At 36.5% G+C, this 18,728-nt stretch overlaps 2 protein-coding genes across 4 annotated transcripts in view; one reads left to right on the forward strand and one right to left on the reverse strand.

The window, feature by feature from the left end:
• Positions 1-18,728, forward strand: part of LOC125238675 (Down syndrome cell adhesion molecule-like protein Dscam2) — a 213,030-nt gene that overhangs the window by 175,967 nt on the left and 18,335 nt on the right. The window lies entirely within an intron of this gene.
• Positions 12,861-16,741, reverse strand: LOC125235987 (ubiquitin carboxyl-terminal hydrolase isozyme L5). 3 transcript variants are annotated; one of them, XM_048142670.1, is made up of 7 exons: positions 16,598-16,741; positions 16,115-16,199; positions 15,714-15,777; positions 14,821-14,926; positions 14,399-14,626; positions 14,125-14,282; positions 12,861-13,599 (listed from the first exon to the last, which is right to left on the reverse strand). In XM_048142670.1, exons 2-7 carry the CDS (start codon positions 16,185-16,187, stop codon positions 13,260-13,262), a joined length of 969 nt encoding a protein of 322 aa, XP_047998627.1. In that variant the 5' UTR covers positions 16,188-16,199; positions 16,598-16,741; the 3' UTR covers positions 12,861-13,259. The 3 variants fall into 3 exon arrangements, with proteins under 3 accessions (XP_047998627.1, XP_047998620.1, XP_047998635.1); XM_048142663.1 differs by having other exon boundaries at positions 16,497-16,639; XM_048142678.1 differs by lacking the exon at positions 16,598-16,741 and adding an exon at positions 16,505-16,564.

Here is an 18,728-nt window from a genome sequence, read left to right on the forward strand (position 1 = left end):
AAGTCAAAGGTAGGAGCTAGCTACGAAATGTAAGTAGGTACTATCAGCTGCAAAAGTGCATGGCGAATTTATCAATGAATTCATTTATAATATCTTTATGCACATTTGCAGCTGATATTAGTACCAATATTCAAAAAGTAATTAACGTGCATTGACCAATATTTATGATAAATATCGAACACGAACCTATCCAAGTATTTAAAAATTCATTCAGTATTCATCGGCTTTCATTCACAATTCAACATACCGACAATTTTAATGAAATCATGCATATTTCGGTCTCGTTTCCGCATGACTAACTTGCTGTTTGTTGTGCAGTGTTTTCAGGGTTCCCTAGAGTTAAATAATTATTACAGCAAAGTAACACAAACCGAATGATATCCATAACTACGTCTCCTATAGAAGTTTGCATAAAACTCTACGACCATGTGAATGGCCAGCATTATTCAGCGGTGCAGTATGCGTAGCCGAATGGCATTCCTGCGACGCGAAACGCCGCAGAAATGTAGTCTGGCTCTGTCGCGCCTAGGGTGTGCAAACCGGTTAACCGGTTAAACGAAAAACCGGCTAACCGAGACTTTTTGGCCTCTGTTAAAAACCGGTTTTTATAGTCTCTAACCGGTTAATAACCGAAACTGTATTTATTTTTCAAAATTTGGAAAATTAGGCATTAAAAGGTTCAAAAATACGTAATTATTTAATGTTTTGTAATAATAAAGATTTATTCATTACTTTTCATTGACAACATTATTATCTGTAATGATTTTATTTTAAAAAAAGCGGCCAAGAGCGTGTCGGGCCACGCTCAGTGTAGGGTTCCGTAGTTTTCCGTATTTTTCTCAAAAACTACTGAACCTATCAAGTTCAAAACAATTTTCCTAAAAAGTCTTTATAAAGTTGTACTTTTGTGATTTTTTTCACATTTTTTAAACATATGGTTCAAAAGTTAGAGGGGGGGGATACACTTTTTTTCCTTTAGGAACGATTATTTCCGAAAATATTAATATTATCAAAAAACTATTTTAGTAAACCCTTATTCATTTTTAAATACCTATCCAACAATATATCACACGTTGGGGTTGCAATAAAAAAAAATCAGTCCCCACTTTACATAGAGGAGTAGGGAACGTGTACAGCCTAACAAAGCATTTTTTCCACGTTTTTTATTTTACCATTTTGCATCGGCGTGATTGATATAATAGGCATTAAAACATGAGTGTTGTTTTTGTTGTGTTAATAAGATAACATGAGTGTTTTAATATTGTGTAGTCGCATACATAACTTTATCTACATCCATGTACCAAATTTCAGCATACTTTCTGTTATAGACCGACATGTAGTGCTAACGGTCACTAGTTAACATAATTACTCAAAGATTGGTGAGATTATCCGCGGACAGACGGACGGACGGACAGACAGACATGGCGAAACTATAAGGGTTCCTAGTTGACTACGGAATCCTAATGAGTACCGAGTCTACTCAATTACACATTTTATACAATACAGTACAGTGCGGTTAGTATATTTCGACTCCGCATAGACCTAACGTCCAGCCTCTTACAACGACATAAGCACAGGTATTTATTTGGTTTTCGTATGTGATAGTATGAAAGTACATCCGTTTATTACGACTCCGATTTGAACGCCCAGCCGCTTTTTAAGACACATTTTACACAGAATCCGTCCGTCAAGTCCGGTTGCAACGACGAGCGACAACGTTTTTAGTTTTACTAGTAAATTGAGGAAACAAGGCTACTTCCACCCGAGCACGGCCCCCAGTCTTGCCTACAACAAGTAGCAAGATTACATTGTGGCCAAGTAACTTTTTGGAGTATTGCATTTAAAATTTTAACAATTTGTTCGCCTCGGGTCTAATCTTATAAGCTAAATAGAACCCAATTTGTATTTTTCGATTGCGTATAAACTAGCTTTACTTACAAATGATGAGCAAGCACGCATACTAAGAAGGACTTTTCTAACTAAACAAGTCACAATAAAATAAGGTATTAATACTATAATGATAATAATACCCTGTAAATAAACCTATTGATTGAAATGTTTTAGTAATAGAGATGTAGATATTACTTTTAATTAAAAGAAATGAAATTTGTTTTGTACGACATCTGGTTAGTACGACGTAATATCAGCGGTCCCTTGAGCGTCGTTGTAACCGGAGTCTACCGTATATTTCAAACTATATTTTTTAAAAGAAAGGTAAAATGGAGATCTTGGTTTTCTTACATCAATTGCTTGTATTACTTTGGGCTCTGGGAGCTGTAGTCCTTCGCGACATGCCTAGAAAACGCAACTGTCGAATCACATTCAAACCACACAAGCCTTTTTTTATCAATTTCCGCATTTACCAAATTTCCAAAAACTGGATAAAAATGATCTTCATCGTGCAAGTAATACCTGCTACGATATCATCAACATCAGAATTCTTAAAGGTAATGGTAATTATAGCGTAGTACGGCCATTTACCAAAAATCCTCAAAACCGGTTAATAACCGGTTAACCGGTTTTGAAGGAAAAGTCTCGGTTATTAACCGGTTTTTTGAGTTAACCGGTTTTTGCATACCCTCGCGCCAATACGCAAGAGCGATAGAGATAGATAGCTACGAAATATATATTATCGTGAGCGTTTGTGTATTCGGCTACGCACACAGTTATCTCGTCATCTTTCACTTTCAGTAGGAAAATGTGACAGGAAAGCTACCCGTCGCCTTAGTCGGCCATCCACGAATCGGCCAAATAAAGCTCCAGATTCTGAATATGAATTATTCAGCTAACGCACAGAAGATGTGCGGAGCAAGACTACTCAGTAGAAAAACGCTTATTCGAACATCGAACTGGCAATTTTAACATGCACCTACCACCAGTAAGTAGGTACCTAAATATTTTTTACACACTGTTCCCGCCCAAAAGGTGAGAACAGAACTTTTTTTATTTAAACAAGTCACAATCCAGCCAGTTCTGAAGAATAATGAGTCTACCGCAATTACATAGTTCGCAAATCGCGGGAATCTTTCTCTGTCGTTCTAATTATACCTTAATTGGAGTAAAAAAGAAAGATGCCCGTAACTTCTGCATGTTGTTTTTCACGGTACGCCCTCTGCTTCCAATTATAACAGAAAGTTTCATCATTTTTTTAACCTAACCGAAACCTTACCTCGGACGAACACTATACCTACGTGTACCTATATAGTAATATAGGTTTTTCATCGCCGCCGACCTAAAGCTATTGCTCTGCAGTAGTTGTTTCTGGTTCATGAAAACCGAAAATCAAGATGTGCAAATCAGGGATGTAACGGAGCTCTGCTTCTGCTTCCGTTTCTGCGGAACTTCCGTTTTGTTTTACACATCCGCTTCTGTTCCGGTTCTGTTATTTTTCAAACGGAAGTTATAACGGATGTCGGAACCTAGCGCGACGGTGGGACATGAGCGGCGTACATCAAAGACCAACAGGTCTATACCTGTCATTCGCTCATCTTTCCGCTTGCCACGTGCTGCGATACTAAACATCAATCGCTTCATTCCATTGCGCACCAATATTTGTCCTGTCCACCTAGTTAGTAGCGAGTGAACAACTATTCAGTGGTGCAGGGCTTATCTACGATCCCCTTAGAAGCAAACTGCCGGGAGATAAAGCTACTAATTTGTTTATTAAATACAGTTTACTTCTTTTACAATCACTCCATTTAATTTAAAAATTGAATTGTGTGCTAACAATTACACATATAATTTTTACTGGTTAGTTTTGGATTGTATTATACTACCTACGAGTAAGTTTTCTTTTCGTTTCTAAAACCTTATACGGCATAATAAAGGTTTAAAAGGATTCTTATGTGATTTTTAGTGATTACCTAAACAACAAACAATCTTAAAGTTCAAGGTGATTTAAATTTTTGGATTGTAATGAATGATATACTAAAGATAAAATATCAGGTAACTTTTCTTTTCGTTTTTAAAACCTAAGTGGCTGATTACAAACTGCTGATTACAGGCTGAACAGTAAACACCTAAAAGTTCTAGGTAATTTAATTAGTTTTGGTTTATGTTATACCTATGTGGTATTTTTTCATTTCGTTTTTAAGTGCAAATATGAAACCCTAAATCAAAGAGGCGTTTTCATGGAAACGGTATTACTGTCAGTGAATCGGCTAGGCGGGCCCGTCGAGGATCCGACCCGCAATATTACTGAAAGCCCAGGAGATGTATTTACGTAATTTGTTTCTGTGATGTTTGGACATAAGCCTAAGGCTGTGGCTAGGAGTGGGCCAGACCAATTGATCACTTATGACATTATTGCGTCGGTTTGAAAAAAAAAGGAAAAACAAGTACTATAAGGTAGGTGGCATGAGAAGTAACTTAAGTAGGTAGGTATTAGACTTATCTTGACCGGGATATAGATCGTGATTACACTGGTTACTTTTTTGATCGGCAAAAATCAAAAAGGGTAACCACGGTCTAATGAAAATAACCGTTAATCATTCAAAACTCTTAACTAAGTAGGTATGTTAAATTCTACACTGCGTTGGTTCTGCCCTTTCTTGTATTTATAGGGTATTTATACAACTCGAAGATTCTATGCATGTTCCGAAAGCGATATATGTATGTACCCAGGTTGTTTCATTTACGCAATGAAGCAGTAGGTACACAAAAATCACGTCAAGTCTAGATCAAGGAAAATTATCCACATACATTTTCTCGTCCTTGCGAGGCACGTAGCGTACCTAGTCGTACTGTGATGAATGGATTTAGTTAATCTCTGTAACTTTCCTACGTGAGAAGCAACTGAACAATGGTTTGACTTTGACAGATACCAGTTTACGGAATTTCTTGCATTAAGTAATTTTGTAATTAACCGGAGATGTTTACTTGCGACCAATTTTCGAAGTTAAAGCTCTAGACAGTGAATTTGGTCTGCGCTTGTCTGATAGACAGTGGGGGAACGTTCCGAAGCCTGATAAACTGGACTATAAAGGATTATGCATGAAACCGATCCAATGTCAGGACGTCGGGTCGGGAGTCAAGGACCTCGGTTACGATTACGACCAACAAGCTACAAGTATTATCATACAAGTGTTGGTTAACAAATCAGAATTTTAAATGATCAAATCAAGAGTAATACGAAGAAATCTTTTTTTTCTATTGGTACAGCTATAATCGAATCGAACTTGATCCGATATTTTTTATTAATTAAAAAAAACATACGCTGTAAGTTATGCCACAGCCTTATTGTATGGCCAGAATGACGAGAAGGTAACGACTGCATTATTCAGATGTCATGCTCGCCGTTTGTTCGCTAATTTCAATTTCTCTCAACCTTGCTCTAGTGGCTATCGAGATTCGTCTTAATCAAAGGATTCTCGAGAGCCATACAGTTCCGTACCCCCGTACCAGTTCTACCTATATTAGGTACCTAATACGTACCTAGGTATACCTACCTATACCTACCTATCGATTGCGATAATATCAATTATGCTGCCAAATCCTATTCAATTATTTCGAAACAAAATTAGCAAACTAACAAGGGCGGATCCAGCTTCGTGCCCAGGGGGGTCACGTGGTCAATGCCCAGGCCCCAGGGAGGGGGGGGGGTCACGTGGTGTATTTGTATGGCCAACCTAGGCTCCGCGCATGCAATGTCATTGTTCTGAACGTAAATGCATGATGTTCTTATAAAAATACCCAAGTCCGTATAAGCCTGCCGTTCAGTTTTGAGGAGTAACGTTCTGATGATTATCAGCAGTTCCACTGCACCAAATGTCACTGTTCTGAACGTAAATGCATGCTGTTCTTATAAAAACACAAAAATCACTATATCTATGCCTTTAAGATTTGAGGAGATCCCTTGACTTCTCCAGGATCCCATCATCAGAACTGGGTTTTGGGCTAACCTGTCCTATTTTTTTATTTATTGATGAGATAATTGCCACGATTTAATTGTAAATGCCATAACTGTTACAATTAAATACATAAAAAAACATTATTTTGTTATAAAATCGTTATTTTTGTATGAAAAGGTGCAACGATTTTTTCAGAAACGATTAACACGTCCCTACATTACACGGAAATGATATACGATTTGCCCTAGTCGCTAAGAGCAAGAAGAAGTATTGCATAGATTTCATCGAGGGAACCGGCCCCTTCCCCTTCTCTTTGTGGGGAGTAGTCACGTGCGATTTCATGACTATTGGGATAAATCGGATCAGTCGCCACAGGTAAAAGTGCAAAGTCGTTGGCCTTACTTATCCTACTGGTCACCAAACACAAATATGACAAAGGTAAAATGAGCATAGTTTGAAAATTATAAGTTCTAGCTATATACTTCCAAAGACAATATTGTAGAGAATTTTATAGAGAATATACTTCTCTTAAATAGACTTATTGTATCTTTTACGGTTTTCATGGAAATATAAAAAAACTGAAAACAGGGATACAAAAGTGGGGGGAAGGAGGGGAAACATTGACACCTCGGCGTGTTTCTACTTCTATTTTTTCTTATAACCCTATAAGCTATATACATGCCAAGTTTCATGCTTTCTGCCAGACAGGACTATACATTCATACTAATGCTCCGTTTACGCCCGCACAAAATAATTAAACTTTGACATTTCTGATCTCGAACTTTAACGAAGGTTAAATCTACCTACAAGTATGTATTTAGAAAAATTATTCAAAATTCAGATAAATACTTTTGGTGCGTTGTTTCATCCGATACTATTGATGTTGACTGTATACTTACCTACATTATAACATTTATACGTATAATATTACACCTACATAGGTACACTCATTAAAACTATTATCCAACCAAATATTGCGTAAGTAGACTAAGGGCCAGTTGCATCAACCATATTTGACAGACACATCATCGTCACGCAGCAGACGTCTGTGGAACTTTCCATACAATTAAATTTAACGAATGCTTTAACGGTGATAGACGGTTTTGGTGCAACTGACCCTAAGTAGTTATAATACTAAAGCTCGTCAGCCGTATACCTTACGAGAACTATTTAGGACAAGGACATACATGTAGTTGACGTAGGTAAGAAGCCTCAATAACAAAACACAACTATCATCGTCTCTAACAGAAATACGAAAATTTAGCGACCACTTGTGTTGATCTCTCTAGGAGCCAGAAAATTAATGTTCCCATTGATCTGACACACAATACGGATGCTACGGTTCAAGCTGAATGGTTTCGTGATTTCATCTGACTCTCATCCAATATAACTTGGTCTATTTAAAATGATATCCCATCCCCATTCTGACGGTTATTATAAAGATCTCTGGGGGAACGGACATCTCATTTTATGTTGGATGCCGTAGTTTGCCATATACGTTTTGACAACCCAGTGGACCGAGATAAAAGGGCACTGAAGTGAATCAAGAGACTGCTATAGCTATGTTTATGTTATTCTAATACTATATTGAACGTGAATCGAAGTGTGAAAACGAATGCGACGTTTGTATGGAATTGGGGTAGTGAATGAGTATATTGAAAATGTGATGTGTTATTTTCGCTGGAACCTTTTGAAAACTGTATCGTTCTAGTACCTATCCGTTGTGTTTGTGTTTATTATGGTAGGTAAGTATAAGTATGAGTATACTTACCATAATATACCTCTATGTAAGTACATGGACGGACGGACGGACGGACGGACGGACGGACGGACGGACAGACAGACAGACAGACAGACAGACAGACGGACGGACAGACAGACACGTCAAACTTATAACACCCCGTCGTTTTTGCGTCGGGGATTAAAAAGATTGATAACATATCTAATTTTATGATCTATAGAATTTTATATTACTCTCTTTGCTCTCGACTTCTCTAGTTTCGTTCTCGTATTTTATTTTATATGTGCATTGATAGACAGATAAACTCAAACTACTGAACGGATTTTCATGTGGTTTTCATCGATCAATACGAGTCTATCTTGAGGAAGATTTTGGTGTATAATTGGTAATGTTTTGTGCAATCCGTTATAAATAGTCAAATGCCTACTTAATGTAAGAGCTTCGCACTACACCAGGGATTAAACTCTTAACAAGTGTGGCGTCGCGTCACCTACTTATCTTCAGAAGGGTAACGCGAACAAAGGCCAGGCCACGAACAACAAACAAAGGGCATTTCAATAAATACGAGTAGGCACTCCAGGCTCACGTCACACCGAACTGAATATTATTCTACTTAGGTATTCAAAATAAGTTTGAAAGTTTAAACAAGATGTATTTTTTTGTCTAGCTACCTACTTAAGTGTACCTACCTAGAGAGGTTTTCTTGACAAAGGTGGAACGGGATGACTGAATCCAAATATATGTATTCATTCCTCGCTTTTGATATCCAGGGACTTACCTACCATATTGCTATGAAATGAAATGTGCTAGTTTCCGTCCATCCATTGAGATTTTATCCTCTTGATGGAGTTTCAATTTATACCTATAATTTTTAAGAAAAAAAACCGCCGCCTTTGGGATTCTGGTGAAAGCTTCTTGCCAATGTTGGATTATGTAGAAATGTGTAGGTATTTTTTAAAGCTGCCTTTGATGCTTTAATTATTTAATTGATGGCAACACAAATGAATATACGTATACCGTCAAGGTTGTTTCCTCAATTCCTCATGAATCCAATTATAATAAATCGAAGCTTGACAAAATTTGACTTGAAAACTCAATATGCTTAACAAACATAACAAATCTCATAACAAATAAATGTCACTGTTCTGAACTTAAATGCATGCTGTTCTTATAAAAATACCAAAGTCACTATAAGTGTGCCGTTCATATTTGAAGAGTTCGGTTCTGATCTTCATCAGCAGTTCCACTGCACCAAATGTCACTGTTATGGACGTAAGTGCATGCTGTTCTTATATAAATGCCAAAGTCACTATAAGTGTGCCGTTCAGATTTGAGGAGTTCCGTTCTGACCATCATCAGTAGTTCCACTGCACCAAATGTCACACTTCCGTACGTAAATGCATGCTGTTCCTTTAGATCCCAAGTTCCCTCGATTTCTGCAGGATCCCATCATCAGAACTGGGTTCTGATAAAAATGGGACCAATCTGTATGCAATCAATCAAAAAAAAATGCAATCAAAAAAAAAATTCCAAATCGGTCCAGTAACGACGGAGATATCGCGGAACAAACATTAAAAAAAAAAGCATACAGACGAATTGAAAACCACCATCCTTGAGAGATTTGAGGCGGCGGTTAATAATTCCCTACTTGCACCTAGATATTTTTTTAGACAACAAGGACTTCACTAAGCACTTACCTACTTGCAGATACGCAGGAAAATATGTTTACAGTGATGAAAACTAGCACAATGATTCCACCTAACTATGAATAAGATACGAACTTTGCGTAGAGCGGTGTGACGGAGCTCTATCACAGAGTTAAAGCCTCTCCACACGGCCCGCGTCAGCCCCAGATTATTTATCGCCGTTATTTATTTACCGCGTGTGAACGCGCCTTTGTTGAATAAATGCGGTAATAGATTTTGCGGAAATAGTGACTAGTGGGTTGGGTTTGGCTCTTTTATATCCGATGCGATTTTTCAATCAAGCGTGCGTTGTTAGACCAGAGCTATGCGTGCAATCAGCGACATCACCACATCACATCGATACATTTCAAATAAATGTGAAATTCAATTCAAGTGTATATTCGAAATTGTTTAAGATTAGGTATCTAGTAATAAAACCAACGGTATTAGGTAGTGGAGTTAAATTGGTTTCAAGCTGGATACAATTTGTTTGTCTTCCCGATATCTATAGTACAGTCGAGCAAAAATCCCTGTATCCCTGATACCGTCTATTTAGATAATGACACGGCAAATGATGTTAATGATGGACTTAGCACGGCTAACTTATTTAACAAATTTTTTCACTCTGTATTCGAACCGATGCAGTCTCCTACATCTAGTGTCAATAGTCCTCAAACCTGTATCATCAATAACATTCGAATCAACGTTCCTTTAGTGGAAAAATACCTTAAAAATTTGAATGAGTCAAAAGGGAGCGGCCCTGATGAGATTCATCCGGTATTTTTGAAACGCTGCAGCAGGTCACTCGCATTACCTGTATGTTTACTTTACAGTATGTCTCTTAGATCTGGATCCTTGCCGAGGGTTTGGAAGAAGTCTATTGTTGTACCCATTTATAAAAACGGAGATAAACATAACATTAGGAACTATCGTAGCATCTCTAAGTTATCAGTACTCCCAAAACTTTTAGAAAAAATAATTTATGACACACTATACCCAACAGTAAGGCCTATGTTGATAGCGCAGCAGCATGGTTTTATTGATAAGCGTTCAACTGAATCAAATTTATGTGAGCTACTTGACTATGTCTTAAATGCAATGAACAACAACTCTCAAGTAGACGCAGTCTATACAGATTATTCAAAGGCTTTCGATAAAATCTCGCATTCTGTGTTATTACATAAACTTCAAAACTTCGGTATTCATGGAGACTTGTTACGTTGGCTTACGTCGTACTTGCGTGACAGAACTCAGGCAGTTACCATTAAAGGATACACCTCTAGTTTCATCCCTATCACATCTGGAGTACCTCAAGGCTCTCATTTAGGACCACTTTTGTTCAATATATATATTAATGATGTTATTCACTGTTTTTCTCACTCCAAAGTACTACTTTATGTGGATGATACAAAAATTTATACTGTAGTGAAATCCGAAACTGACTGCCTAAATTTGCAGAATGATCTCAATAGATTAAATAATTATTGTATGTCAAATCATCTTTATTTAAACATAGATAAATGTTCGATTATTACTTTTACGCGAAAGCCTAATCCTATTAAGTTTAATTATAATATAGGTAACCAGAATTTAACTAGAGTCACTGAGATAAAAGATTTAGGTGTATATTTGGATAGTGAAATTCAATTGGTAACTCACATTAATAAAATAACTTCTAAAGCCTATAAAATGCTTGGTTTTATTTTTAGGCAAAGTAAAGATTTTAAAAGTCCAACAACGTTATGTTTTCTTTTTAATGCGTTTGTAAGGCCGCACTTAGAATATGCATCCATAGTCTGGAATCCTCACTTTTTAGTCCATATTAGCTCAATAGAGAAAATTCAAAAAAAGTTTATCAATCGTCTGAAATATAAATTCAAAACTTCGAAACTTAGTATGGATACCCTACAAGTAAGAAGAGAGAAGAGAGATATAACGTTTTTGTACAAACTATTAAATAATTTAATTGATTCGGAATACCTAGTCAGCAAAATATCATTAAGATGTCCTAGTTCTCGAACACGGTCCACTGGCTTGTTATCCGTTCCATTTAGTACAAAAAGGTACGTGAACAATAAGTTTTTGGCACGAGTCTGTAAAACATACAATGATAAATATTCCCAAATTGATTTATTTCAGCTTAATTATAACAGATTTGTTTCTGTCATCAAACAGTTTAGATTAGAAAATAATGTTAATAATAGGTAGTTTTTTCTTTCTTTCTCCCCACTTTTTATTTTTTACTTTGATAAACCTAAACAAAATTTTGTAATGCATGTTATTAGTTGTTAATCAATCATTAACACCTGTCTGTTTGTCCTGCTAGATTGTAATATATAAGTACAGTGCACTACTGATGTACAACTTTCTAAATAGGTATAGTTTTTCAGAGCAAAGGAATTGTGTATTAGCTTATAAGTGGAAACTGTTTTGGCTCATGATTTATTGACTATGTTTAACTTTTTGTTAATACAAATATGCTGTTTGTTTCCCAAATAAAGAAAAAAAAAATGTGGTGAGCAAAAATGAGACACCAAGGTCGATTTCCGCTTGCAATAATATTGTGTCAGTGACAATTGCTCTGTCTATACATGATATTTTATTTACGTCATGCCATGGCCATGTGTGAAGTCAACCTTAGCGACCGTTAGAGCTCAAACTGGTAGACCACTTTGTTGGCCTAATTATTACATTATGATGAGTGATTACTAAGATGCCTACTATTTTCGAACACTTTCGCACCTTTTAACTGTTCGCCATCACTTCGTCATATATATCATTATTTTGTAAATTTTTGTCTTTCCCATCACGGAAACCATTGGGTAACTTTGTCAATATAAAATTATAAATTATTGTTAGGTAGGAAAGTAGGTACAATGGTTTTTCTACACACTACAAAGTTAAGTAACACAAACATACAATTGAAGTTCATTTAATCACCCAAACCAGTGGGATAGATAGTCCAATATACAACTTTTCTGATTTCTAATTTCTTCGTATACCGCGTACAATTAATTTGTGCCTATCGCTCGTTATGAATTCCTACTGGCAGTGATGCGGCAGTACAGTACCAGATACTTATCTTATACTTTTAAACGAGCAATTCTTGTATATTTATTTATTTATTTATTTATATATATATTTATTTACACTGACGATCTCGGAAACCGCTCTAACGATTTCGCAGAAATTTGTTATGTGGGGGTTTTTGGGGGTGAAAAATCGGTCTAACTTATCCTTAGGTCCCGGAAAACGCGAATTTTCGAGTTTTCATGAGTTTTTCTTCGCGCGCCATCTCGTGTGCAGTAGTTGTACTGTTAAGACAGAATTCTTTCGGTTGATGTAAGTACTATTTATTGCAAACACTAGATGGCGACACAGGTCAAGGCTAAAACGAATAGAAAAATACACTATTTGAGTTTTTGTGGCGAAATGCGCGCCATCTCGTGTGGAGTAGTTGTGTTGTTAAGGCTGAGAATTCTTTCGCTCGATGTAGGTACTATTCATTTTTGAACTAGATGGCGACACGTCAAGGATACGAAACAGAACCGAGCGAAGCTCGGTTGCCCAGATATTGTAATATAATTAAAAAATACATACAAAATAATATCTGAAAATAATATTACCGTGAGAATAATAATTTGAATTTTTCAAAGAAATCATATCAGAAAAAAAAAAGTATCCGACTAGATCAAGATGAAATTGAAAAACGGTACCTACCTAAAGGCTCTTGGAGACGCGATTTCACTGGTGGTGTTGAACGCAATTTTTAAATACTTACAAGCAGCAAACATACACTCATCTTCCACTATTAATTAAATACTAACCCCCTTATTCATAAACGTTCACTAAAGTTATCAAGCCGATAAAGTTCGTCTGTCCCTTTCTATCACACCAATACGTCGGAAAGGGACAAACGAACTTTATCGGCTTGATAACTTTAGTGTACGTTTATGAATAAGGGGGTAAAACTTCATTACATTCCTATGTCTTAATCTTTTTCGGCCCCTTTTTGGCCGCGCGCTCCTTCGCCTTTTCCAATAACGGTGTCAATTTCTTCTCTTCGGCCAAAATCTTGAGCAGCTGCACTATAAACGGTATGTAGTTGTGTTTTCTCCGGGCCATCTCCTGCTGGTACTTGGCCATCTTGACGTCCTCGTATTCTATGAGCATCCTGAGCCGGGGTATCTCGTTCTCTACTTCTTCAGAGTGCATGCCCATCATCTGTGACTCGTTGAGAAGTTCCTCCAGCTGGCGTTCGTAAATCATCTTCCGGTCGGATACTAAGGCCATTAGGTTGAAGTGGATCTCGCCTTCTGTGTAGCTGTAACAAATTGTAAAATGTAATCCTAGCAAGTAAAATAATATTTTTACTGACGATTTTAGGGCGGTTTCGGACTAGCGTTTTATAAACGAGCGTCAAATGTAAGGAAAAGTAAAGCGTTAAAATAAAACCAAATCTAGGGCAATGTAACGCATGTATAAGCTTGTAACACAAAATCAACCGTATGATACACCTGTGTATAAATATGCCAATCTGAAATAGCTCTTCCAAATACAGAATCGTAAAAATAAACAGCCCCTATGCCATATCCAGTTCATATAGAACACGCGACTATCAGTGAGCTACTATTGTAGAGCCATTACCAAGTCAGCGTCCAACAAACCATAATCGAGGGTTTATTGGTGAAACCCGATAAGTTGAGCAAACTGGTTTTTGAAATTCGAACTATGTGCAATTTCCACAATGTTGTTATTTCAAGGACAAATAATCTCGATTTATCGGGTTTTACCAGTAAACCCTCGCATTTTTATCCGAGTCTTTCAATGATAGTAGTGGTACACTTACATGTTGATACGCTTCATAATGATAGGCCGGACGAAATCGAGCCAGTCTTGCTCCGGGGCGATGGGTCCGTGGTCGATGGGGCCCTCGCGAAGACCGTCCAACTCATACAGCCGCCCGTCGATAGGCATGTAACCGATGAAGTGATACACGTCGTCATCCTAAAATCATATGACTGTATAAATTTCTTTTACGTCGAAAGATAAAATTATAAATCATATTGCCTACTAAAACAAAATGAATTAGACTATAAACAAAGTCAGAACATGATACCAACCTTAGAAGCCATTTTTTGATCAAACTCAAAGTGCATGTATGGTGACATCGAGTTATGCGCCATACGGATGGTCTGCGAATTGCTCAGTGTCAGGCCTCTCATACGAGGGTCGAATGACATACTGAACTCCTTTAGCTTAGTCAGTTCAGGGCCAATGTCCACATCTGGATGAGTGCAGTTCAGAAGTAAGCTGACTACAGCTTGGGTAGCACAGGCATTGTTAATTACCTAAACATATAAAAATGTGTATAAAACTTTGAAAAGCAGAGAACTGACTTGTGTAAAGTAATAAATCAAATTATGTGGCTTATGAACAAAAGTTATGAAAGTAACTCATGTTTAGCCCCACAACTAACTTTACACTCAAACTTAATGTACTTGTCACATTCAATTTGTTCATGTTTTAGCCAAATTAAACTTACCTGTTTAGCAAAGTAGATTTTATCAAGGCGGTTGTCTGTCACAACTGGGCCAGCGGGTTCCTCATGTTGTAAGAATTTGAAGAGGAATATGAGTCCATGAACGGGTCTGAAATACACATATAGTTGGTAAGGGTGTTTTAAAAAAAAGGTGTGTAAGTAGGTACAAGTTTTTAAAAGGTCTTCAAAAATAATATATAGGTACCTATGTATAATAAATTAATAATAATGGAACTCAAGCTACGTTTTCAGACATATTAAAATGACTAAGGTGTCCAAAAATATCTGAATAAGCCATTTTTACTTTTTCATAATAGAAGATATCTAATGTCCCAGAGCTGTAAGAACCTCTTTTTGACACATTACAGCGTCCACAATACGTAAACTCGCGCAACCTAATAAAATTTTAAATAAAATTCTGTAATAATATTTAAAAAAATCAAGCACTTAAAAACAATATTTCGCTTACTTTAAACATAATCTAACACATGTTACATTTTTGCGGATCTTCGTTAGTGAGTATTTTACGATATTAATTTATCACGCAGGATTTACTTATTATGTCATTTATCATTCATTTTTATTTTTAAACTAGGGCTGTGGCAGAGTCTGTCATTTCGATTCAAATTACATTTCAGTAAGTTGATAGAAATCATATATTTGTTTAAGCGCCTCCTTGTACATAGGGCCTAATCGATTCAACCAATTCGAAATTAATCGTTAGATTTGGCAAACGATACGTTTTAGCCACATCGCAACATACTTCAAAACAAATGTGTCAAAAATGTGAACTTATAAATCCGGGACAATATATATTTCCCATCATAGAACAATAGTGTTGATATTATTGATTATTTGTGAACACCTTAAGCCGTTAGCTGATGAGCATTATTTACCTGAGATTTTCAAAAATTCCTTCATCCATGGTCCATAGTTCTTCTACTTGTACACCTTTCGCACCTGTGGTAATATATTTTTTTTAAATTTTGTTATATTAAATTCTATGTACAGTCAGGCAAAGAAGTGGTTTATCACTTGAAACTATTGCAACACTCCAGTTTCCTCTTGTCAAACCACGCACTACATTTCGCTACAATATTGGTATCTTTCGCTTGCTCTGGTGTCAATACTGACATGTGCGGTTAAACAACAACTTTGCTCCCTTGAATGCATAAATCTTACTCAAGTGAAGGTGTTAGTGAATATGTCTGTCTTAAAGCCTTGGTAGGGCTACGCAACAGAATATAATTCATACAATTATTCATAAAGTAAACTATATTATTTATTTTATATTTACCAAATTTTTTTATAAGTTGTGTGAATACTCCTGGGTCACTCTCAATCAAGCACCAGTCTCCTGCAGATTCCATTATGGCGAATTTCTGTAAAAAAATAATAAACAATGTCATGTCCTTACAATATATGTAGTACCTACCTCTAGTCATTTAGCAAAATCAACATAACCTCTATTCCCGGTTATAAATTAATATACTGAATTATATATTAATACGCCGGTGCACGTATTCTTGTAACCTTAGTCATAACATAATTTATTATAGATTTGCTTAGTAGACAAAACAAACCACCTTGTAATTATATTAATACAAAAATGCACTTATTTACTAAAGAGCGGGTATAACACTGATTAAATTAAGAAAGCAACACTAATAATTACTGACTTGAAACTTTGGCCGTGAAGAAGATATATTTCACTGCTTCTTTAAAATACAACTGGTTAGATAAAAAAAACACACGGGTAATTAGCCAAAATAAACCAAACCTTTTGCAAGTCACGTCTTTAAACACAATCACAACGCAACGCAACGTCAAATATTTTGACATGTACATTACAAGTACAAACCAACCTAAACTACATAGAGTTATGATAAAGAAACCACTGAAAACTAGATCGAATATTGTAAGTAATAGAGTATTATTTTCTCTGCCTTTAGATAATGCCTATGACGAAAACTGAATCCATTTGCCGCAAACAAGCGTCCGCCATCTTTACGTTTCGTTGCGCGCGCAGTCATTTCATTGACTCGCATCGCATCACACATTTTCTTTGTTTTTGTTTCATGTAAATTTTATTTTAAGATAGGTACATGTCTGTATATAAATATTTTAGTACTGTATAGTATACCATTTTTTGTACGTCGATGTTATTAATATCAAGTATACAAATTTTATTAGAAAATCCAATCTTCCAAAACTGTGCGAAAAGAATTAGAATTTTTTTTTAAGTTTTGAAGTTTGATGAATTTAGGACTTAGGTATGGGACACGGAAGTATAATACTAAAGCAGTATGGCTGTTTGGGATCATATCCTGGGATTCCTGGGTCTTTGAAACTGTTTACGATGAGAAGGTTTCAAAATGAATGACCATTGGGGGCATTGGGCCAAGACGACCAAATATAATACAGATTTGAGATTTTAATCATTTCTCATTTCCAACCCAAAAATCCCTACTCAGAGTACAGTCAGCTAAGAAAGTGGTTTACCACTGTTCGACTCTATTTTTAAGCATATAAGGTCGAAAAGTGTTAAACTACTTTTTGACTGGCTGTGCCTACATAATTACATATACCTAATTGTCGTCACTCGTCACAAAACTGACAGTGTTAATTTTTGTTAACAACTTACGCTAATTGGGGGACCCTAATTCTAAAAATTCAGTAGGTATCTAAGTAGGTAAATAGGTAGGTAGTTTAGGCGCAAAGCCGATGGAAAGGAAACCTTATTAAGCGGGTATCTAAGTCAGTTAATCACAAATGTTGTTAAAAGAATCCATCAACATAGTTAATAGCTACTTAATTGTCTGACAGCCTCCGGCCGGCCGTCCGGTAATGCAATCTGCGTGCAATCGCGCAGTAATTCGCGCTACAGTCACAGGGCACCGGCATGGGCATGTTGCCATGCGTACATGACGTGCATCTCTAGCTCTTGCATTAGGTATACCACTACATATTTGGTGAACGTACCTACTTAGTAGGTACAGTCAGCATCAAATAAATAGTAACTAACAGCCACTAGCCAAGGTGTGTAATTGTGTAATTATATCAGCAATTCCCGAATAGTTTGTACATTTGGATCACGTCTCCGATTTTGATAAAAATTGGAAGATCCACTAGATTTCCCAAAATGTCCTAGGTTGTTTGTAAGAAACTTTCCTTTTTTGTTACCGAAATGTATAGAAATCTGGTAACAAAAAAGGAAGGTTTCATACAAACAACCTAGGACATTTTGGGAAACCTAGTGGATCTTGCTCAGCATCATGGACTCTATCAGCCTACCAAGTTTTATCAAAATCGGAGACGTGATCCAAATGTACAAACTATTCGGGAATTGCTCATATGTATACTAACTTCGTTTAGCGCAGCTGCTTGATATTGGACGTTTTCGAGCCGCAAGACAGAAAAAATATCTTGCAACACATCTACTTAAGAGGAATCATAATGTACGTAATGCAGTTAATGCGCCTACGCCTTGCACCACAAGGCACACGGGAGCCACTGAGTGTGAAAGGGTGTGGTATTAAATGCCGTACCCTACTACTTACACAATACACGTTACAATACCTAACTGATACCTATCTGTATTAAAAATTCGCCTACATTTGATCTAGTTTTTAGAGTTAGTGTAATGGTCCTAATTGGGTACTTATTACTACGTAGGTACGGTTGCCTACAGCTATTATACTTAGGTTCCACACTAATGGGTTATGTTTTTGTATGATCGAGTTCTTTGAAACTTATTCCACAAGAATGTACGCAACTAATCGAGAAAAAACCAAAAGATAGATAATTTGTAACTTAAATTCCCCGATATCCCCTGCGGGTTTAGCTCTGTACCAATCCACTGCAAATTAACCAAAAACAAATTAAATGGCTACTCGCAGTATCACTACAAC

Source organism: Leguminivora glycinivorella, chromosome 2 (assembly GCF_023078275.1).
Source record: "Leguminivora glycinivorella isolate SPB_JAAS2020 chromosome 2, LegGlyc_1.1, whole genome shotgun sequence".
In the NCBI taxonomy this organism is placed as follows: Eukaryota; Metazoa; Arthropoda; class Insecta; order Lepidoptera; family Tortricidae; genus Leguminivora; species Leguminivora glycinivorella.